The 23,012-nt window shown below is 50.0% G+C and overlaps 4 protein-coding genes across 5 annotated transcripts in view; 1 reads left to right on the top strand and 3 right to left on the bottom strand.

The window, feature by feature from the left end:
* Positions 1-2,912: 2,912 nt before the first annotated feature.
* The window catches only part of LOC122385633 (TBC1 domain family member 17-like), a 101,294-nt gene continuing 81,194 nt past the window's right edge, over positions 2,913-23,012 (top strand). Inside the window, exon 1 of the mRNA XM_043374012.1 lies at positions 2,913-2,940. The gene's annotated coding sequence lies outside the window, so the exon portion shown is untranslated. The remainder of the gene's footprint in view (positions 2,941-23,012) is intronic.
* LOC122385635 (innexin inx2-like) lies at positions 5,184-9,269 on the bottom strand. Of its 2 annotated transcripts, none has more exons than XM_043374016.1 (4): positions 9,174-9,269; positions 8,744-8,950; positions 6,887-7,003; positions 5,184-6,322 (listed from the first exon to the last, which is right to left on the bottom strand). In XM_043374016.1, exons 2-4 carry the CDS (start codon positions 8,898-8,900, stop codon positions 5,313-5,315), a joined length of 1,284 nt encoding a protein of 427 aa, XP_043229951.1. In that variant the 5' UTR covers positions 8,901-8,950; positions 9,174-9,269; the 3' UTR covers positions 5,184-5,312. The 2 variants fall into 2 exon arrangements, with proteins under 2 accessions (XP_043229951.1, XP_043229950.1); XM_043374015.1 differs by having other exon boundaries at positions 9,192-9,269.
* Positions 9,808-14,130, bottom strand: LOC122385636 (innexin inx2-like). The gene is made up of 4 exons (XM_043374017.1): positions 13,138-14,130; positions 12,440-12,597; positions 11,822-11,989; positions 9,808-11,514 (listed from the first exon to the last, which is right to left on the bottom strand). Exons 2-4 carry the CDS (start codon positions 12,561-12,563, stop codon positions 10,607-10,609), a joined length of 1,200 nt encoding a protein of 399 aa, XP_043229952.1. The 5' UTR covers positions 12,564-12,597; positions 13,138-14,130; the 3' UTR covers positions 9,808-10,606.
* Positions 17,269-21,590, bottom strand: LOC122385634 (innexin inx2-like). The gene is made up of 4 exons (XM_043374014.1): positions 21,179-21,590; positions 20,262-20,403; positions 19,826-20,002; positions 17,269-19,117 (listed from the first exon to the last, which is right to left on the bottom strand). The coding sequence occupies exons 2-4, from the start codon at positions 20,383-20,385 to the stop codon at positions 18,123-18,125; spliced, it is 1,296 nt and encodes a 431-aa protein (XP_043229949.1). The 5' UTR covers positions 20,386-20,403; positions 21,179-21,590; the 3' UTR covers positions 17,269-18,122.

Below are 23,012 nucleotides of genomic sequence, written 5' to 3'. Positions count from 1 at the left end.
CCAACCTTGGTCAAATCACCCAAGGCGCCCTGTTTTCACCGTCGTCCCTTGCGCGCCAAGTTCTAAGCGCTGCAATCGCACCAAGGATAGTTGTTAGCATCAAAATACAAAAAGTACTTTCTAACAAATTACGTCATCAAAAATGATAGAAGCAGTCATGAAGCAGTGTATTGTAAAAATGTTTATTTAGAATTGATCCATCAAAATATATAGAGAAATAAGCTACATAAGAATTTATAGCAGTTTCTAGTTTTTGTGATAAACTTTTCGCAAAATTTCAAATCTAGTGAGAGAAACTATTCAAAATGGCTTGTGACGTAAGATGCTTACTTTTTCATGGTAGTCCTGCTCAAAGGCACTAACCTTGGATAGTGACCTCCCCTTCATTGATCTGTTTGGAATCGGCCAAAGAGAGGTGAAGATTGAAGAAGGCCTTGAAGAAGATGGCCAATGGCCATTGGCGTCTGGGCGTCTGACGAATCTGTGGGTCCCTCCACCCAGAAGTGCAGAGGTGTGGCACTCACTTATTACGATTAATAATATGCCCTTTCTCCCGTTATCCCTGCCTGCATAGGCGTTGGACCGGGAGGGGGGGGGGGGCACCGGGGCACCGAGCCCGCACCGTGCCTCCCCTTGATTTTGACATTTTAACATTAGCCCTATGGGCGTTCGTGTTGCATGGAAAGAATGGGACCAAAAGTCGGCAGTGCCCCCCCCCCCCCCTTAATTGAAGGTGTTCCGCCGCTACTGCCTGCCTGGCGCCATGGCCACTCGAAATCGCATCCTTGATCGGCCTTGCCTGATCTCCCACAGGCCACATCGGACATAGGAAAGGGCGGAAAGACACCCTCGCCCGCCCCGCCCCGAGGTGCCTTGCGACAGCGGGTCCACGTCAAAACAGCTAGTGACAGTTGAGCTAGTGACTTTTGAGCTAGTACAAAAGAGCTAGTGCCTCAAAACAGCTAGTGACAAAATAGCTAGCGTCAAAATAGCTAGTGAAGCAAAACAGCTAGTGCTTAAAAACAGCTAGTGACAAAATAGCTAGCATCAATATAGCTAGTAGGGGAGAGTGGGGCAATGGCGACACCATAAGCATTTTGCTCAATAGCTTAGCTATTTGAAGCTATTTTATGGTGATTTTGATTGTGGTTATAGCCAAAGGAATAGGCTTTCAGATAGCACCCAGTTTTAGTATCTCAGATCACTTATGACAGATTCAGAGCCTACGCGAAAATGTGGTGAAAAATGGAGGTGCAAAAAAGCGAGGGGTAATGCCGGCCACTAAGTGCAATAGCACAAAAAGTCGAAATATCGTCACTGGTATTCATCCTTACACCGTTCTTTCGATGGAAATTTAAGTGAGAATTAACAAACGACAACTGTATTCAGCAGTTAACAGTACACTGCACTGCAACACAACACTGCACTCGCTGCAACACAACAGCGCGGCGCCAACAGAGCAGCAAACTAACACAACCGTAAACACAGCAAGCAAACTAACACAGCTGTAAACACAGCAACCCGAAACGTTGAGCTTTAACGACAGAAGTCACAAACAAAACCGCGTGGAGTCATTCCGGACACGTGTCCGGTATTACCCCGAGGTCAGCTTTATTTTAAGAAAGCAGGCAGCAGTCAAATGCATTGCGCCGCAAACGCCTCACATCCAGCAGTCGCCTAAAAAAGGCTTAATTGAAGGTCATTGCAAAGCAGCACTTCTGAAAATGCGTTAACACATTTCACAGTCAGCAAATAGATGCAACAAAAATTAAAAATCAGATACGAAAAACACATTTAACGCTATAAAAATGAAAATAATGGAGCTACCGTGACAAACTTGCACCACGTGCTAGAATGGCGCTCAACTGAAATGTAAACAACATCAGCTGATTAGTGATGGACAAAGTACTCACTAGAGATGGGTGGCCGGCATTACCCACCGTCCGCCATTGCCCCACTCTCCCCTAAAGCAAAATAGCTAGTGCTTCAATATAGCTCGTGACGAAATCGCTAGCGTCGAAATAACTAATGAAGCAAAATAGTTGATTCGTACGAAGTACGAGCAGTTCAGGCTGTTTGGCGTAAAGTCCAGGCCTGCCGGGTCTTGTCCCACCCCGCAGTATCGGGACAAGGTTGCAGTCCGAGAAGCAATCAAATCACTGTGTGCGCTAGCATTTTTCGAAGCGTCGCAAATTGTTGAAACTTCTGAGGAATTGGAACGGCTGGGGAAGAAGGTTTATATCAACTATACGATTGGAAGGGATCCCTAGGACAAACAACAAATTAGAAGCGTGGTACTGGGGAATTCAAGGCATGTTTGACTCATCGCACCCAACCCATCATTAATGAGATTTTTCACCGCCATCCATAAAGGACAAAATCTTGAAGCATCTGATCGTGTGAAATTAAAAAGTGGCCAGGATGTTCAAAAAGAGAAGAAAACGGATACCTAGTGACATAAATACCAGATAAGTTACTCTAAACTGAGACGCTACAGGGAAGGCATTATGAGCAAATAATTCATTCGGGGAGTAGGTTTCAGCATCACTTTGCATGAATTTGAGATGCCTTATCGCGGGCAATAGGTACATACATATTGACAGTCAAAGACATCTTGCATTTTCAAAGCGAAGTGAATGTGAACAGAAAAGAGGTCCAGGGAAATAGCTATATTGATGGAAGCGATTTCGTCACTATAGCTGTTTTGAGGCACTAGCTATTTTGCTTTACTAGCTACTTTGACGCTAGCTATTTTGTCACTAGCTGCTTTTAAGCACTAGCTATTTTGCTTCACTAGCTATTTTGACGCTAGCTGCTTTGTCACTAGCTGTTTTGAGGCACTAGCTCTTTTGTACTAGCTCAAAAGTCACTAGCTCAAATGTCACTAGCTGTTTTGACGCGCACCCGCGACAGCCTGGTTTTGGACCTCGCCTTCTGGAGGTAAGTGGTGTGGCCTGTGGGGACTTACCTACCTCCTGTGGGACGTAGATAGCACCCGATGAAACTTTAAGGCTGGAGCCCTGGCCAACTCCCCGATGGCCGGAGTCCGGTGTCGCACGCGTCACCACACCGTCGCATTAAGACGAACACCAACGGCACGATTTCATAAAGAGCCGTCCGATCTCCAGAGCAGGGGAAAGGACCCCAAACTTAGGTACATCGAACTGAAATCGCATATGGCGGAGCTGGCGGAGAGTGACAACATGGTCGCTGCGGAGTGGATCGGCTTTCGGAAGGACCGATCCGCAAAAAGCTCGGGAGGCAAATCCACGAAAGCAGGAAGGTTGGAACAAATGCAATCCTCGCGTGAAGACTGAAGGCGGAAGCTGGCGTAAACGGTCAGAGCCGAGAAGTTCGAGATGACATACGACAGCAACTGTGCCTGCAACGTCCACGCACTGAAACCCCTGAGTCAGCACCGTTTCTAGAAGATAGGCTTACCCATGCCAGATACGGTGGGACTGGGCGTTTTGCGTCACCGACCGGCGTCGTTGGAGGGAAACGACGCCATAAGTACCGGACGGATATTCCATGTCGGTCTCCTCCAGGACGGGCTCCTGGTCCCAACACTTTGCACCTTGTGGGTCTCTGGCCTGATCCTTGATCTGAGAGTGACGCCGGCGCCGCACACTTATCTCTACTGACGACACCACGACACTAAGCGACCACCCATCGGAGAGAGCCAGCGGTCGGCGAACATCATCGTCCATCGTGGTCTGGATTGATCACTGGAAAATGAGGGCGGTGAATGAGAAAACGTACCAAGTCGTCGAGCTCTCGCAGTGGGCTCAGGACCCTCCCGTGAAAGCCTCGGGCGTCCCGTGAAGGCGGGCAGGCTTTGCCTCCTTGGTGTGACGTTTGTCTGCCCGTCCTTAGTACCTATCGTTAACAATGTGCTGAGCGCAGCGGCGAAGGCGGTCACAGGCTACACGATACAAACAGCCCCATGTTTGAAGCCGGTATGTTGAGCGTCTGCTCTTTGGCCCCAGAATCGGGGGAAGGAGGACATTTAAAGCACTAGCACATGTCTCTCCCGAAGCGTCCGAAATCGGGAATGAGTTTTCATTTCAATCAAACAGAAAGGAATCTTCACAGTTCACCAAATGTTGCCATGTGCACGTGCAGTACGTAAGTCACAAAGTTCGTCTACAAAGCCCGCTCTCGGTTGCGATAGAACTGAGAAGATCTCGCATACAGTGAGATCATCGAGTAGGGGTACTGGCGTTATTTTGTATGCTATGTCATGTTGAACCGAAATACATTTGTATTTCCGTTCAACATGACATGACATATAAGCGCCAGTGCTCGATGAGTGATGACCTGACTGGATGGAATGTTTTTTGTGCATGTTTGAGATGGCCTTTCCCCTCCACGTTTTGTTTGTTTGTTTGTTTGTGCCTCCGTTGGTCGATGAACACGAAGCTGTGCCTACTGTTAGTCAGATATTGGTCAGATCCATTGAGGGTCGTCAGATCCTAGCGATGTTTACGAGAAACCTCACGAGGGAAACCATCAACCCCCTCCCGCTCTCTCTGTGTTGGTTGAAATTATGAAGACACTCATGGCTTCCATACTCATTCAACTTTGAAGAGACTCACGTTGTTCAGGGAATGGCTTGAATTTTCTTACTTTATTTTATGGTTTATCATGGATAACTTGTAATTCACTCACCTATAATATGAATGGACTTATTTCACATTTATCATCACCACGAGTGGTCTGTATTTAAGTGTAATGACATCCGATGTTATGTCCTTGACATAGTTGAGCCGTGAGCGATTGCGAGACCGTGGTCTCAGCGAATATTGCTAGGGATAGTCCTAGCGTAATTTTCGTTATCGACGACAAAAGCAATTGACGGTTACGGCCAGCATGAGACCACACTCGCCGGTTCTGGATCATTTATCGCCTGCTATTTAAATCGCATGGGTCGGCCACGCGATTGAACTGAGAAGATCTGCAATACTGATCCAATACCTACAACACAATACTGGGAAGAACAATCTACAGACGAGACTACCGTCGCATTATCGACATTATGCAACTACTAGCGTTTTTGGATTTGCACACCTAAACGTCGCACCATATCACATGCACATCAAATCTTAGGTATGTGGATATCTTGTCAAAATAGAGATCATGCACGATTTGTCAAGTTACGCCATCATACGTAAGTTATCAAATATGAAACAGGACCTGTATTTCTCATTTAAAAGCATCAGAAGTCATGCGGTTGATGCCACGTTACAGCGTGTACACAGCGCTATAACATTTACGGCGACACTGTGATATCAATACCGGGTCAGGCGTGGTCACTGGCGTCGTTTGGCGGGTAGCACAGAGCTGTAGACGGGATCAGTGTCATCGCAAGGCGTGAGGGGTTTGCGGAGTTCGAAGTCCTGGGCGCTGCTGCTGTGGCCGCCCGGAGAGTTCAGCGACTGCAGCTGCATCGAGTGCGGCAGGGTCGGGTAGAGGCGCGGCCGGCGCTTGGGGGCGAGGTCCTCGGCCACCCCTGCCGAGTACTCGCGCAGAAAGTCGAACAGCACCAGCCCGTTCAGGTTCTTGGTAAAGATCCACACGAAGAAAAAGTCCGAGAAGCTGATGCCGTTGACGACGTTTGTGACGACGCTCATGTTGCCGACGTCGTGTGTGTGGTCTTTGGTCTGAAGCACCCAGACGCGCAGGACCGGTGAGGCGATCATGGCCAGCCGCCAGAGCAGGTTTAAGCCGGTCACCAGTCCGAGCAGCACGAACCAGAACCACAGCATCGCGTACAGCTTCTCGTTGAAGATGTTGATGGGCAGGATGCAGATGGAGTCGATCGTCGACACTGTGCCGGACGCGCCGAAATACTGGAACGTGCACTTGGTCTGCTTTGGGAAGGTGTAGTGCGAAGGGTCCACCGAGGTCGGGTCCTCCGGATCGTACTTGATGAGACGCGTGCCCAGTGTGAAGAAGTCTCCTCCGAGCAGCTTATCGGTGAGCGCCAAGTTCAGAATGACGTTGGCAAAGTTGAGAATCTCGCAGAAGACGTATTGGTAGGCGTACCATTCGTTCGTTCCTTTGCTGTCGACCAGATACCTCACCACAAGAGCCTGACGCTGACGTCGCTTCTTTTCTTCCATGCGCGCCTCGACCATGCCCTCGATCAGGTGGCGGATCCGATGGTCCTCGAACATCTTCCAGATCCAGTGAGGCACGTAGAACAGCACGCCCTGCAGGAAGAGCACGATCGGCACCCACTGGTAGTAGGTGATGTGCTTCTTTTCGTCGTGTTCAGGATGGCCGGGACCGACGCCCACCTTTGTCAGCTGACTGGCTCCTGAAGAGAAGGATTTCAAGTTTAAGTCCAGGGAATAAGGACAATACCCATATGGGCCCGTGACATTTCCAATATCATTTTTGCTTTTTGCGTCGCTGTTTTATGTTTATATAGTGACAACTTAAAACCTTGATTTACAGGTAGGTACGGGGACCCGCAGTTGCTACTGTACACGAACCCCAAGTCTAACCGTCTGTCCAGTCCAGTAACAACAGATAATGATGATATCGACTGCCGGTCCCTGTACATTGTACAAGAGCAGCTGAGGTTTTCTGCGCGTGCCCTCTGTCAGCTTATCGTTGTTCCCTGTGAGGGTACTGGGACAATTTACTCAGGGTCGCTGTACAGTAGCAACTGCGGGTCCCCGTACAAACAATGAATGCTAAACTCAGCGAATCGGTGCGACCTAGCTCCTCATATGGTGATATTTCCAACATAAACATTTATTATTTCGATCACCGGGACATCTGCATGCGAGGCACGAGTGCGCCACAGATGCGCTGGCCGCCATATTGTTTTCGTCAGGTTAGACTGTTACGACGTGAAGTGCTGTCAGTGGCTTACCGATCTGGTTGTCCCTGAAGTACTTCTCGTACGTGAACGTGCCAGTGATCCAACAGTAGGTCTGCATAACTTCCTGCAGACGTGCTTCCGCCGTTCCGGTGCAGGCGATCGGCTTGCCTGAAAGGAATTATGTAAAAATCATTAAATTATGATAACAAGATCCCGTGGTCGGTGGTACCGCGGGATTATGGGATCAACAGCAGATAGGTACTCGTACTTATTCATATTCCACAATAATGGGACGAGGTTAAAAGAACAGGCAGTTACAGACCACAGTGGACTGGAGGTGGGCCGGGGGCGGTTGCAATCTATCTCAGTCATTTCCCTGACTAACGTAGAATGGTTAGGTTACTAATTTGATTTGTGATTTTCATGAGTGGCCATTTTGGTGCTATTTCTTCAAAATGGTGTGAGAGGGAGTGTGAGAGTGTGAGAGATCTCATGGGTGTGAGACTCATACACCATTTTGGTGTTTGAGTCTCTAAATATAATAAGTCCTTCATTAGCAATAAGCATCGCAACTTTTTCCTATTAATCGATCTATGTTTCAAGAAATACTCGGGATGTGACGACTCAACGATAAGCGATATCACGTGACGACTCTGTGACGTAAATGACGTCACGCCATTCCGTGGAGCGGGGGAGTTTCGTCGGCCCGTGACGGCTGTGTGACGCTGATGACGTCACACCGTTCTGAGACGCCGCATTGCCTCACGATGGGTGTCGTCGGCGCCCCAGGCAGTGGCGCCCCAGGGAAGCCCGCGGTGATGTCACTGTCGGACTCGCCGGCCCCCGTCCGGCAGCCAGCGCGACAGCCTCGGCCCCGTGTCCGTCCGGACAGCCCATATTCAACCCGTGTTCAGCGCAGATTCGGGACATTTCGGATCGACTACTTAAATTCTGAGTCACTTGTCATTTTTTGACGTTTCATGCTTCCCAGGTCCAACGGGGCTACATTCAGTAGCGGTTTGTCAATGGCAGTTTGCCAGAATAGAATGCCTCTATTTCTCGTCATGTATCGTGATTGAATGACTCGGGCTTTTAGTTGCAATTATTCCTTTTTGTATAGTAACGAACGATGTACATTGTACAAATATTTTGTCGACATGATCCGACGATCCGTAAATGACCTTAGGTCATCATGTGACCTAAAGAGGAAAAAATCATGCTAACGGGAAAAGTAACTTCTTTCTTTTTGTCATTGTGAGTCGTTACTCGTTAAGTACCAATTTCAGCGCTCTTGCTTTACTGGATGGGCCACAATCTGCTACGCAGATTTGAGGCCCGTAACCTTAGTTGACCTTACCGGGTTAGACGCCTAAGAGTGCCGCCGTGTGGTTTGCGCCACGTATTTTCTACTGCAACGGCTCGGTCATGTGCGAGTTTCAATTCATCCGATAAGTTCAGAATATGGGTTAAATGAGCTCTATTGAGGGACGTCTCGGCCCTCGGCTTTACAAAGAAGGATAAACAGGAATATCTATCAGCGAAGCCCTTTGTCTTTAGTGTAGCTTTGCCGACTATGTTATCCTTGCGCATAGGTTCTCTAGCCGATTTGTATGAATCAGAATCAGAGATGTAAACTGAAAAAGAAGTGTGTGGCTGATGGTGGATGCAATACCGGTCAACATTCTCAATAAACACAACGAAGATAACCGTATAGTAGCACACTGGGGTGCTAATCTTTTTTTCCAATGAAGTCACGATTTGAACAACAGTTGAGTCACTCACCGATGACGGAGTTGAGTTGAGTGACACTCACCGATGAGGGAGTTGAGTTTAGAGTTACACTCACCGATGAGGGAGTTGAGTTGAGTTGCACTCACCGATGAGGGAGTTGAGTTGAGTTACACTCACCGATGAGGGAGTTGAGCGACACGATGATGCAGAAGACGAAGAGCAGCAGCCGGGTCCACTTGTAGTGCAGCTGGAACACCCTGGTGTCGACGGTGGGCTTGTCGGATCCCGAGATCCGAATGATGTCGTACAGACTTGTGAACACTCCCAGCAGCATGGCTGATTGTTCTCAGATGGCGCTTCGATGAAAGTTATATGAAACCCGGCCTGCAAATGGTGTTAAGCATTGCATCTATCATCCAGATAGTTTTAACTCGTCGACTGCGAACTCAACAGGGAACGAAATATATCCCACCAGACAGGCGAGTTCAAAATGCAAATGAATGAAAAAAAAACACAAAATCAGTCGCGCCAAACGCTTCCTTGCATGTCATCAGACAACCTAAGAAAATCAAGGCAGAGTGAGCCGCGTTCAGACATCTCTCCTCACCTCTGCTGGGTCTCAGACCTGTGTGTAGCTGCTCCCGCTGTTTCGCTCGCTGGGTGATCTGGTTCACTGCGCAGGAACAGAGGCTGGACAAAGACTGATCAGCCGTCTAGCTGAGGCTTTCAGGGCATTCTGGAGCGGAAGCGCTGCGATAGCGCTTCCGGTGTGTGTGTGCCACCGTCTGGTTCCAGTGTACGGCTCTGTCATCGGCGCCGGTTTCAGAGACGGTCGTGGTGTGGCGGCACCGGACACTATTCAGATACCCAGCGCCTTTTGACCGAACAGCAAAAGTGGAAGCGTATTAAATTTGCCGCTGATTGACATAACGTTAGACTTCGGTCGAACAAGTATCGTGGATGTTCATGACGTTGTGATTTTTCATATTCTAAAGTCGTGATGAATATAATTGAAATATGCCATTTTATATACTTTAACCAGAAAAAAGTCGCTACGAAAAGAAACCTATTGAACTGACATGACGTCACATAGCCTCGATGGTATTTGGTATAATATCTGTAGGTATGCATATAATGTGACTTCCAACGTACCATCATAGTCAGTCAACGAGAACCATGATTTCGAAAGTTTTACCATTCTTCCTTTCCGATCTATTGCATTGAACACAAACTGCAGGTCATAAAATGTAGAAAAAATATATTAAAGACATATCGAAACTTGCCATAACACTTCTAAAACACTTTACGAAATGCTTTCCTAAGCCTCAGGCGATATGAGTTCGTTCAACATTTCTGAGACACCTAGAACAGATTTCCATCTCAGTCCCATCAACTTAGAAAGAACCACCACTTCGACCATCACGTACCACTATTTATGCTGAGGCAACATCCTTTAGGTATCTTCGCAAGCAAGCGAGCAAGCAAGAAGCCTCACATAAAACGACATTGTTTTGCCCATCAACAATACATCTCTCGGCTGACTATAGGGCACTTCAGACGCGAGATGAGGAAACATGCGTTGATGGCGAAGACATGGTAAAATTCTTACAACTATGGGAAACACAGTAAAGCCCAATAAACGCACTAAATACTTGCTGTGCGGTACAAGCCACTTTAATGCCGCTTATAGATGTTTGATTTGTACAGTCTGACACACAAAGTGTCGTGCAATGGGCCATGCACAATAGCACAGCCATCGTGCAGTAAAGGCACTAACATGAAGGAAGCAGAGTATCCCCCGTTGGCAACTTTATAAACTACACAGTATATATGACGCGTAGCTAGTTGCGCAGCCTGCACTGCATGTCGGAGATGATCTGTGCAGCGCGCATACATACATACCGTTCGTTGGGCATCACCCGGAAGCTTAGGAATTTTGAAGAGGATCCAGCACTGGCCATTGCGTTCTAGATCCCCGCGGCCCGCGACTCCGCGCTGACCGAGTCCTGCAGTGCTCTTTCCGGTACTCCCGGTCGCGCCTCATTCTACTGGCGTATTGTCCGAGAGGATGCGCATCACGGGTCTTCTCTTCATCGGCATCTCCTCCGTGGCCTCAGACTCTTCGTCATCGTCGTCAAGGTCTGAGCAGCTGGCGAGGAAGCTCTCCTTGGCGAGCGCCTTCAGCAGCAGCCTGAACGCAGTGACGTCCATGTTGCGCGCCATTAGGCTGAGCAGGAAAAAGTCGCCCACCTCCAGCGAGTTGACGCCGCGGGTCATCTGAGAGCCGAACTTGAAGTGGGCCTTGTGCTGCAGCAAAGGGACGCGGAAGGCGCGCACCAGCATCAGCACCAGCCGGCCGACAAACACCACCGACGACAGCACCGACAGGAAGATGAGCCAGAACCACAGCACCAGGTACACCTTCTCGTTCAGCACGTTCAGCGCCAGCACGCAGAGGCCATCCACGCTGCTCCGCGACCCGGTCGGACCGAAAAACTCCATCTCGCACTTGGCCTGCTTCGGGAAAGTGGTGGTGAACGGGCTGAACTGACCTCCGTCGGACAGGTAGCTGACCACCGCGTTACCGTAACCCAGGAACTTGTGGTTTAGAAACTTGTCAATGCAGTAGATGGTCGTGATCACGTTCAAGACGTTGAGGGCGTCGCAGATGACGAAGCGGATGAAGTAGCCCTGGTAGGTGCCCATGGTCTGGCGAATGTAGACGGCTAGGTTGGTGACGCGCGCCTTGAGGACGCCGCGGTCGAGCACGGGCAGCCGGATGTCCTGCACCATGGCCGCCATCCTGCCGTCCTCGCTGAGCGTCCATAGCCAGTGCGGCACGTAGAAGAGCACGCCGTGCAGTACCAGCATGAACGGCACCCACTGGTAGTAGGTCTGGTACTCGCGCTCCGAGTACTCGTGACGGCCCGGGCCCAGGTTAGTTGAACCTGGACAAACACGAGGAGAGGGGAAGAGTTGAAAAACAGATACTGTCGTGAGAGGAATGAACTGATAAGTCATGGGCGGTCGGTGACACTCATAGTCATGTCTTATCATAGACACAGATGAAAACGCGAGTAAATCGGAGGTTTGAGCCAATTTGAATTCGAAATCCGATAAAATTAGCTAAAGCTGACTGATGTGTGTTCCCAATCACAAGCCCATATCAGGGATCTGACTAAGCAGTTCGGAGTCGGTGAACCCATTGCGCGCTCTGCGCTCCTGTCCTCCGCGTGACCTACAGACATGACGTACCGGGTTTGAAGCCGACCCTCTCCAGGTCGGAAGGGATGGTGTAGGTGGCCGTCACCCAGCAGTGCGAGTTCATCACGTTCAGCGGGATCGAGTTGCTGCCGCACTGGGCGCACGCACACGACACCGGCTCCCCGAGCATGTTGTAGGCCGTCACCAGGATGGAGAAACCTGCAGCACGCCGTGGTCCAGCGTCATTTGGTGACGACAAACAGCCTCACTCGGTGGTGACAAGTAGGTCAATTCAGTCATCAGCGCCTCCACTTGGTTTTGCATGGTGGCAGAGGGCGCGACATTCGGGATCACACAGCGTTGTTTATGCTGCAATGTCATTGTTTAGCTTAGTATTTCGTCACCTTAACATCGTCGTACCTACTGCATAATGTATTAGATGCTTTGGTAAGTATTCACAATGCATGAAGGTATGGGTACCCGAAAAAAACATTCTGTTGTGATGTTTTACGTCGTTTGTGTTACAAGAAACACGCTGCCGTGTTTAGGTACTTGATGCCGTTGTTAACACATCTAAATCATAACATTGCTAACGAAACGGGCATAACGTTGTGGCTTATTTCACGGGGCGAACCGCTTTTCTTCTCACGCCAATCACTCGTCACGTACCCAGAAAAAGGAACGTTGTGAGGCGGTAGTGCAGCTGGAACACCTTGTTGTCGATCTTGACACTGCCGGGCCCCTTGCCCCTCACCACCTTCACAATGTCCCCTAGCAGACTGGTGAGGGCCATGGCTGAGCGACGATCAGCGACGAGGGATCACCAACTGCGGAACAGCGACACGTTAAACGGACGGCAGGACGCGACAGTTGCGATGGTATGACTTGAAGTGAAAGCAGCCATCCAAAGGACCGAACTATTTTCAAATTTTACATGAATATTAGGTACCCACACACATTACTAAAGTGGCTCATTTGGGTCTAACGGTAGATTTATAACGTCTTAAGGGAACGTCTAAAACAGTAGGAGTATGTGGTCGGTTGCGTGCTAATTGCTATATGCACTGGCGGTACAGCGGGTGGTCAATTGTGTGCTGTGCTGGTCAAGTAGTTGCTGGTCGTGTGCCGGTCAGACGTGGCTGGTGGGTCGGCGGCCGTTGCGCGCCATGCTAGGGTCAGTTGGTCGATGGCCATTTGTGTTCTGTGCCGTGTTGGTGAGGTCACAGGTGGTCGGTGGCGGTCGGTGGTGTCGGTGACGTGGTCGGTTGCTCGCCGCAGCTAACAGGTAGTCGGTGGAGGGTTGTGGGCCGTTTCGCTCAGCCAGTCGGCGCGGCGGCCCGGCCGGTTGTGCGCCGTGCACTCCTCACCTGTTGCTGCCGGTCCCGCTCGCCGACGGCTCACGATGCGGCGTCCAGCCTCGTCCACAGGTGCGGTCAGTGTCCGACCACTGACCCCGCGCGCTCACACGGCCCAGCACCGGACACCGGCGACCGGGCAGACGCGAGACCCGGCCTCTATCACAGCGACTGACTCGGCCACTGCCTAGATGTTCACGGAGGGTGTCTCAGTGTCCGAGTGCCACCGTCAACAAATGCTGCCCGCTGCAGCGATCCACGGTACACCCCGCCCGCTGCCGCTGCGCCGCGTGGCCGCCGACCCTGGAACCGGGCTGTGCACGGCACCGTAGAAACCCGCCCGACGCGACGCGGCGCGGCGCTGGGGAGCGGCGGGGATGGGCGGCGCGCCGGGGACAGTGGGGAGACACCGCGCGGGGCAAGGCGCCCTGCGCCGGAAAGGGTTTCCGCAGCTGACCAGCGGGCAGCAGCGGTAAAATACCATACCATCACAGCCTTTCACATGAGATTGGAGAGCTCAGAGCCGAGCCAGAAGCTCAGAGCGAAGTTACAGCAGACACCGCCCAGCAGAAGGCTACGTTTGAAGCAGAAGTGCTCGGATAATCGCGACCAAATTTGCAGCACTTTCGGCACCCGCATGTACGATCTGCTAATATATGACGATTTTGAGGACGCTCACGGCATGAGCGCAACAAAAACTAAAAAAAGGATTGAAGTAAGTGAACAGTCAAGCCCCGAAAGATGGACTGGGCAACGAAATAAATATGCCTCCACAAGCGTCCATAGTCGCTATGTGAGCTACATCGCTTTTGATCCCACCTGCCACATAAATGATCCAGCTGTTGACCGATCTTCCCATAGAAGCGCTGCCAAGATAGACCAAATATGCCAGGGACGCGCCATTTGTATGCTTGGAGAGCTGACGCAGCACGACGTCTCGACGGAACCTCTCTCTCCCTTCCCGCGCCCCTGACCGCCAGGCGCCAACCTCAGTACCCCAGCGGCGCTGTATAATAGTGTATACAGTCGAGCTGTTCACTTTGCATTGGGTCGTTGCAGCACAGCTGCTGCGCAGAAGCCGGCCTTCCCATTGGCACGTCATGACGCAGCTATGCAACACATGTGTTTCTCGGGTCACCGGCTGCTGCAGCTGGCGAGCCGAGGAGAGCTGCGTCACAAAGCAGCTGTCTCAGCTGGGTATCGGGTATTGGCAACGGGACTGATCTCGAGCGGCACCGGGGCGGGTCACTGAATAGATCACATGGCACCGGGGCGGGTCACTGAACAGCCCACATGGCACCGGGGTGGCTGCTGGACAGAAAACAGCACATGGCACAGACGTATCAGGTAGGGGGACTTTTTTCTGAAAAGACGGTGTACTACTGGGAGTAACGTCACCGAACAACCTATTAGGATGATTTAACCTGCGCCCCGCTGGGGGTCCTGAATTTACACGCCCTGCTGGGGTGGAACGGGGGGGGGGGGGGGGGTTGAACACCTTCTAACTCGTCTTCTGGGCCACGTAGCGACACGCGGTAAACGGCATTCTAAAGAACGTCCAAAGTTAGGACGAAAAGTGAAAACATTTAGTCATTTGTTTAGATAAGATCACCAGAGGTTAAAGGCTAATGTTGCCATTTTTCAACATTTTTTTTTCGAAACACCGGCACATACCTCGGGAACCAATAGAGCTACAGCGCCATGGAAAAACGCATTCGAAAGCCCCTCAGTAACGCCCTTTCTGGGGTAGGTACTCAGATTTGACCCTAGGACCAACGGTTTAGCCTCCAGAGGGCAAAAACTCGAAAAAAAAACGTTTCTACAAAAATGATTTTTTCAGTAATAACTTTTGACTTAAGAAAGGCACGACATTTACTTTTCCAGCATCGTGGTCCTCTCGTTACGACGCATCGAATGAACTAAAGGTACTTTGACCTTGAAAGGTCAACTGAAAAATCTGGCCTGGGGTCAAGATCATGACCTAACCGGAAATAATCATGCCGCTGATCAGTCGATATGTGTCGTCGAACCCAACACATCCGTAAGGTGTTTTCATCGCTTTAGCATGCCTCTATTAGAAGTTATTAGCGGAAAACTGTTAGATACCATTCGTGACCTGAGTAGACCTGAGGGACATATCGAGGGGTCACGGGTGCCATTTTGCGGTTCGGTGTGTCGTATTTTCTTGTAATTACGTGTTTGAAATTATTAAGAATTACGTTCGTCTTAAAGAGGCGCCTTTAGATTTTGCTCATTGACTTAGGTATAATGGAGAGAGCGCAAAACTGACCTGACGTTAGGTCACCGATGACAAAATTCCGAGGTATACATTCCGTACATAGTAGGGGAGAGCGGGGTTAAATGTAAGACGGGGCAATTGTAACAGTGTTAATAATTCATAAACTTACCAAAAGAATGAGCTGATGTTAAGACCAAAAATGCGTAATTCTATACTGCCTTTCCCAACAGAGTTTGAGGCGAAAGTGCCGGGTATGTCGATGGCTGTGCACAGTAATGTGTTTTTGAGAGCATTTTGTAAATTTTTATACCGTTATATTTGATTAGCTCACTCCCGCCATTGAAAAGATATCGACTTCAGACTTTGTGTAAGCGTTAGCAGGCTTGTTGCCCATAAATTGAAAGCATTAAATGCTGTACATGCAACATCTTTTTTGCGCCAGTTTCGGCTAAAATATGTCAAGGCGCGACGGGGACAATTGTAACATTTTTGCAGGGGTCAAATGTAACAGGCTATAGGTCAGTGCCCATTATGTCAAAGTCGTCAAATTTTCAAGGAAGACGAAACATTGCTAGAATTAAGAGAACTGTAAGTTTAATCGCAATATCGGCAGCTTTTTACGCGATTTATTTGCGAAAAAACCGAGGGAGAGGAGGTCTATCCAACCCCTGCATAAGTGCGAGGTTTTAAGCCTTTATTCCTGAGAAGAAACGTACCTACCAAGCCTGGGAAGATGAACAAGTGTCCAATACTTTCGTTAAGTCAAATTTTTGGAAAAAAATGTGTTGCTGTAGCCTGTAAGTTAACATGTTACAATTGTCCCCGGGTGGTGTTACTTTTGACCCCGTATCTGGGGTGAATTGTAACAGCTGAATTGACTTTTTCAGACAACAATTTTGACCCGAAAAAGAAGTTATTTCGGAAATGTTTTAGCTGCATTTTAAAGACAAAACATCGTAGTTTTTGATAATAAAAGAAAGAACTTTATAACTGCAAATGTGTTTGCACCAAGTGATAAAATGCAAAAAATGTTACAATTGACCCCGTTCTCCCATACTGATGCTTTTATGAATTACTGAAAGTTTAAAAGCGATCGGTCACTCCGTGCAGCTATGGCTGCAACTTTTTATGAGGTGAGGTCACATGACACAACCTGGTGACCTGACCTTGAGTGACCTTGGTTTGAATTTTTTACAGCAAGTGCAACAAAGATGTATAATTAAGTGTGCCAAGCGCCGCCTTTTTTTTTAGATATATTCGCGAAAAACCGCGGGGGGGGGGTGTTCAAACATACCAGCTGGGCACGGGTTAAGAGGGCGTTGAATAAGAAAGCACTCCGCCGGAGTCGCAGTAATTATCCGATTAGAGTTCCGACCTCTTTTTCGACATCAACTCTATGGAGTGATAGGTATGCTTCTTTTGTACATTGCCTATCCTGTATAATTTTGGACGACGCAATAACAGCTCGTGAGTTGACAACTGCAAAGCATTTACGGGCCCAGCCGCCTGAAAATATCACTATAAATGCGATGTAATTTGGCGCTTTACTTCTAAACAACCGTGGTAGTGTCACATGACCCTCCCTCCCGCCTGCACACAGGCCTGCACAGTGCACGTCAGTGGCCAGTGCTATCTCAGGACCGTGCAGAACTCGACTGTTGCTTCATATAGACACCGGACAGAGCACATCCGACGTGACATCATGACAGTTTTATCTCAGCCCTTTCCAGTGCTGCTACGATATAAACTTTACAGTTGCAGGATGGGTGATCTGTAAATACATTTAGGTACAAACCAAAGCTAAACAGCATGACTTGCGCAAAAAAATATGTTATTCCTGTTTAATTCGAGAACCATTCTATATGATTACCTCTTCTTTAAACCAAATTCATCAGAAACACAACTCACGGCCAAAGCGATTTATTAGCAAAATCCACTCGCAGAAATCGGTATATAAGACACTGTGTTTCTCCACTCCACAGCAGGCTGTGTGAACTTTAATACTGAGAACATCATGCATGGGCGTTGAAGCAGATTGATTTATTCTCTGCGCCCCAGAGCCGTTACTTGCCTACTTTAGTTGTAGAGCTGTTATACACAACGAAGGGTTAGAACTTCGCATTCTTATCCGAACCCTGGGCCCTGGCAAGTGGCGATGCACGAAAAACGGCACAGTTAGCGATTTTTTATACGCCTATGCATTGCGCGGTTCGTTCGAGTACACTGCGGCACAATTTCCTAGCACTAACAATGATGCCTGGCACCCTTTTCAACATAGCGAATAGTGCTGTTGGAAAATACATACTGACACACACTACAGCAGCCGTCGAGATTCCGTCACCAGCTTATAAACTAACGTTGCCTGATGCTAGCTTAGAGACAATGTCGCATCAAGGCGAGGTTCACCGCTTGTAAACACAGCAGCACAGCAGACGGGTGTTTACATGTCATTGGTCAGAACGCTATATAGTTGGCTGAGAGGTTTTAATGAAGTTGTTAAGATGAAATGCTTAAAAAAGCTTATTGGTAAAGCTTGATTGGGAAACGGCACCGGTACTAATCAAAGTCATAACGGTTTCAAATGATATAAGGATGAATAAAACCTGTCCGATGACTTGCACGAAATCGGGTCCGCTGTGCACCGCCCCACTGAACATCGACCTCCACCACACCCACTCACTCCTGGGCCTTCCATCCGTCACCCCGACCAGCACGTGCAATGTGCACCCGACAAGCCTCTTGACACACCTCTGCCAGACTAGACGCGTAGTCTGGCGGGCGACGCAGGCCGGGCGTGGTGCGCCCTCGGCGAGCTGGGGCGGGAGCGGGGATGCGGTGCCGGCGACCCCGACGGCTCGGCAAGAGTCGGCAGCGCGCCCGGCCGCGCCAGCATCGCGATCGACTCCTCGCCGGCACGCGACGGGCGACGCTCGCGGTGTGTCGGCGGAGGACGGCGCTTGCGCGAGACGCGTGCCAGCTGCGAGAGGAACAGCCGCAGCGCGGTGATGTCCAGGTTCTTGGCGAGCAGACCGAGGAAGAAGTAGTCGCCGACGGAGATGTTGCGCACTACGTCCTCGATGTCAGTCGTGTGTGGCGTCAGCGCTCGCCGCTGAAACATGCCCGGACGGAAGCGCTTCATGAGCAGAAACGCCGAGCGGAAAAGGAACACTGAGATGGTGATTATGGCCAGCGTCAGCAGCCAAAACCAGAGAACCAGGTACACCTTCTCGTTGAAGATGTTGAGCGCCAGCACGCAGATGGCGTCCAGCTTCTGCACGGTGCCAGAGACGCCGAACTTCTGAAAGGTGCACTTGGTGAGTTTTGGAAACGTCTCGCTCATGGGACTGACTGTGGCGTTGACGTTATTGAAATATTCCCAGCAGCGAGAGCCGTACGAGTAGAACTCGCCGTTGAGGAAGCGGTTGGTGAACACGATATTGAAGATGACGTTGACGATGTTGAGGGCGTCGCAGATGACGAAGCGCAGGTAGTAGCCGTCGTAGGAGCCGAGCGTTTCGGTGACGTAGCGCGTCAGATCGCCAACCTTCTTCTTCAGCGCCTCCTTGTCCATGGTTGGTAGCCGGAGCTCGCGCACGAGCGTGAACACCCGGCCGTCCTCGTTCAGTTCCCACATCCAGTGGGGCATGTAGAACATGATGCCCTGGATGAAGAGCGCGAACGGCACCCACTGGTAGTAGAGGTGGTACTTGGCCGGCAGCTCGCCCCGGTTCGGTGTGCCCAGACCCGGGAAAGCTGCCAGAAAGGAGAGCGAAGACGTTAGTTCAACAAAAACGGTGCTGCTTTGTTGTGTTGCTGGTGAATTGCTACGCATCGAAAATGGCTGTGTTGCCACCTGGGTACAAGGTGATCATTACTGAATGATGCAAAGTAGACCGTTGTAAAAACGCTCAATGAGCACTCAACGTATAAACACGGCATACCATTTTAAAGGGACCCTCCCACCTTCAAAAAAGTTTATGAATTGGCATGAAAGTGATGTCGCTCGGTTCACAAAGAGCGAAAACGAATATCTACCAAATTTCACCGAAAAATATTCACCGGTTTTCAAGATATTAGACTTTTACTTTTGTTTACTTTTTTGGGATCTCCGCTGTTTCTAGCGACTTTATTTTAGAAGTGCGGCGTTTGCGGCAGATGTTGCGCGCAAATAGCATATACCACCGCGTGCTACAAAACGTTTTAGTCAAACATTTAAAAATCGTTAGATATTTGCGCTGACGTCACACATTCAGAGGGGTATTCCTAAGCATTAGCCCCTCTGAATCAAAATGCTGCAATTTTGAAATTCAATATTTCCGATTTAAGGCATTTCTCGATGTTGTGAGCGCCGAAACCGGTAATTGTGAGCCAGGGACCCCATTTTGACTATCTCAACTCAAATCTAATGTTAAGGTGGGAGGGTCCCTTTAAAGACAACTAATTTTAATACTGCATTCCTACCTTTTGATATGCCGAGTCGGTCGTTGCCGGGCTGTTTGCTGGGCAGTGTGAACGTGCCAGTAATCCAGCAGTGCGTGTTTATTATCTCCTTGGTGATGCCTGACTTGGCGCAGTCTGCGCAGGCACAGTTCATCGGGTCGCCGAGCAGACTGTTGGCCGTGGAGAGGATGGAGAAAGCTGCGCAAAAGATAAAAACCCTTGTCACACTCAAAACCATTAAAGCTAAGTAGATGAAATAACAACGGTAACTAGGAAATTAGCGGCTGAGTGAAGGCATACAATTCCGTAGGATGCTTGAAACAATGCAGTGGTTTCTAATTTGTATTGCAAATTCAATAATCATTCGTCAATGCTTAAACATATCCAAAACACATTCAATTTAGTTTACTGCATGTAACGGCTTCAAATCACGCAGCGTCATCTGATTGATACCCACAGAGAAAGAGGAAGGTGGTGACACGGTAGTGCAGCTGGAACACCTTGTTGTCGATCAGCACCTGGCCGGGCTGCTTCTTCCTGATGACGGCGGCCGCGTCGCCGAGCAGGGCGGTGATGGCCATCCTGGTCGGCTGGGCTCTCTGCGCGAGGAACAGACGCGGGCGCAGATTCAGACAGGGGTGTGGCTGGCAGTCTCCGCCCCGCCAATAGCACCGGATCGAAAACGTCGTGGAGGGAGCCGTGCGCTGCAGCGCACGGTAGCCGCACCAAGCGCAGCTCCGGCCAGAGAGGCGTCGGTGTGAAATAACACCCGCTCGCCGGCTCCTTTGTTCCATTGTTGGTAGCGCGCTAGACCGGGTTGCAAATTTAGAAGGCAAGCAAAATGAAGCCGTCTGAACAATCGCTGGTGCCTGCCGATTTGTGACGCTCAATACGATTAGGACGGGGCTGATATGCGGCTTCGTGTTTGATGGCTTATTAGTGAAAAATATTCGCAGTAACACCGGGAGCATTAGGTATTTTGCGGATGAACAAGACCTAGATTTATAGATAACGCTCAACTACCGCCTACTTTCCCCTCCTAAATTCTGCTAGCTTTGATGAAGCATAGATTTACGTGTCGACTGTTGATTATCACAAAACTAAACAAAAGTTTTATCACCTATTAAAAACGTTCAATTGTTAAAATGGAGAATTGTACCTTTTAGGATTAAAAGCATATTGACAATTGCTCAATGAACAAAGTGAAAGTGGTACATAAATATCCATTTTTTACAAAGGTTTAAAAAAGAAATACTTCCACATGACCTTCACTGGCAAAACGGAACTGCAATACTCATTTGTAGGCGCCCCTCGCTTCTTCCACTTGTTATGTGCCTACAATCCCCTCCCCCTCCCCCCTTTATCACAACTTACCTTAGCTGGGCCTCCTTTGCCACGTGCTCTTTGGCTGCAGCTGGGACCTCAAAGAACTTCTTAACAGCAGTGCCCGCACAGCGTGTTTCGGTGCACTGTCACACGTTACTGGCACCTCGTGCCCCACCTGGCAGGTAGCACGGTCCACGCGACACTATTGAACGCCGTCCGCCCACCACCTCCAGACACCCACCGAGTATCGATTATCCGCGGCTCGTTTGCCGGCGGTCTCGAACCTCGCGGCGACAGCGGCTGAACGGCCGCCTTTCTGCCTGCACAGCTGTGCGGTGGACGCCGCAGCCGCAGCCGTGCCGTTCCGCGCCGCGCCGCGGTCCGCCCCTGGGCCTGTTGTGGCCCGCCCCGCCCGGTCCGACGGGGACGACCCTACATCGGCCACTGTCGGGCCGCTGCTGACGCGATCGATCAGACCGGCACGCAGTCGGCGCAGCTGGCGAAATGCCAGCCGAGCACCCCTATAAAACCCCGCCGGCACCCCTCGTCACGCCGCCCCCCCCCCCCCTCGTGGGGCACGTCAAACGCTCGTATGACATGGTATCACCTGACGGCACGAGACGCCGACAGCCGAGGAGATATGGCGAGCTGCTTCCTCGGCTCTTTATCACCATCGGAACAGGCGAGGCTGATTAGCTTCCTTTGTTATGTTTCTTATATCTCAACGACCTGATAACTTTCCGAGAAGCTTCCTTGGTTACCAGAGTTGTTTACATTGGTATGGGCGACCAAAACCTAACGAGGATGGTTAACCCTTATGCAGTAGCTAATAGATAATTCACTAAGCAGGGATTAATCATTGATTCCATGCACACAGAGATGGCTTATTTTCGTCGGGGATCACGGATTAGGTACGGTGCTCCTCTGAGGAAGGCCTTGGTTATGGACCGGACCGGAAATAATTGCCCCGGGTCCGATCGACGCCCTTCGCAGCGGGGTCCCATTGCAATATATCGAAACGGTACATTTCACATTCAGTTTTGATTTGTTAGCGGCACAAATTCAAAGCTTCCTACCTAGCTAAGGGCATCGGCAGGTAGGAAGGTGACGTGAGTGGAGGTCTGGGTTTGTCGTTCCCCCTGGACTAGGAATTGCCGGTAGCCCGTCGCCGCCTCTAGACAGCGCAATTGCGGGGGAACGCCTTGCAACTTTACTATTAAGGAGCTCTAACATGCACCTGTTCAGAATGCGTTGCATGTCAACGCTTAGGTTCACTATCTCGCTGTTAAAATTGGCGAGGCTGGCACATGCAGTGCCGCATTGCTCGTGTGCTATGCGGTACAGTCTATCTTTGTCGCGGTAGCAATGCCCCCTGGCACCCCGCGGTCCATAGTTGCCCCAGTACAATGTCCCCAGGTAAGTGTTTGCTGAGTCTGTGCCAGATCACGATCCGACCTATTTGCGGCTGATGCCACAGGCGGACGGCCATTCAGGTCACGGTGAACGGAGCAAAAACACTGCCGACGCGTAAGCCGGTTAGATGCGGCTTGGCAGGGCGATTGCTGAGAGTGTGATTAACGCTACGATGCGTAACGCTAACCGCCAAGCGATGTAACGATGATGAACGTGCTTCGCTTTATTTACATGAAAACCCATTAATGCAGCTAAGCGGGCTACCATGCTTCCTATTCGACGAATATCATCACGTCACTGATGAATGCTAGTACATAACTACCTACGTAGTACGCAGCAGCGTACTGCAACTGTCGTGCAACTGTTCTCATACACGAAAAGGATAATAATGTAATCGGTTAATTTCGTAAAAAAAAAATGATGCTCGACTTCTGACACGCCGGCAGGTGGCAGCCAGATGCCCAACCAT

The sequence above is a fragment of the Amphibalanus amphitrite genome, unplaced genomic scaffold (genome assembly GCF_019059575.1).
Source record: "Amphibalanus amphitrite isolate SeventyFive unplaced genomic scaffold, NRLGWU_Aamphi_draft 000226F_arrow, whole genome shotgun sequence".
Taxonomy (NCBI): Eukaryota; Metazoa; Arthropoda; class Thecostraca; order Balanomorpha; family Balanidae; genus Amphibalanus; species Amphibalanus amphitrite.
Note: the sequence above shows the minus strand (reverse complement) of the source record. Positions and strands in the feature narration are given on the sequence as shown.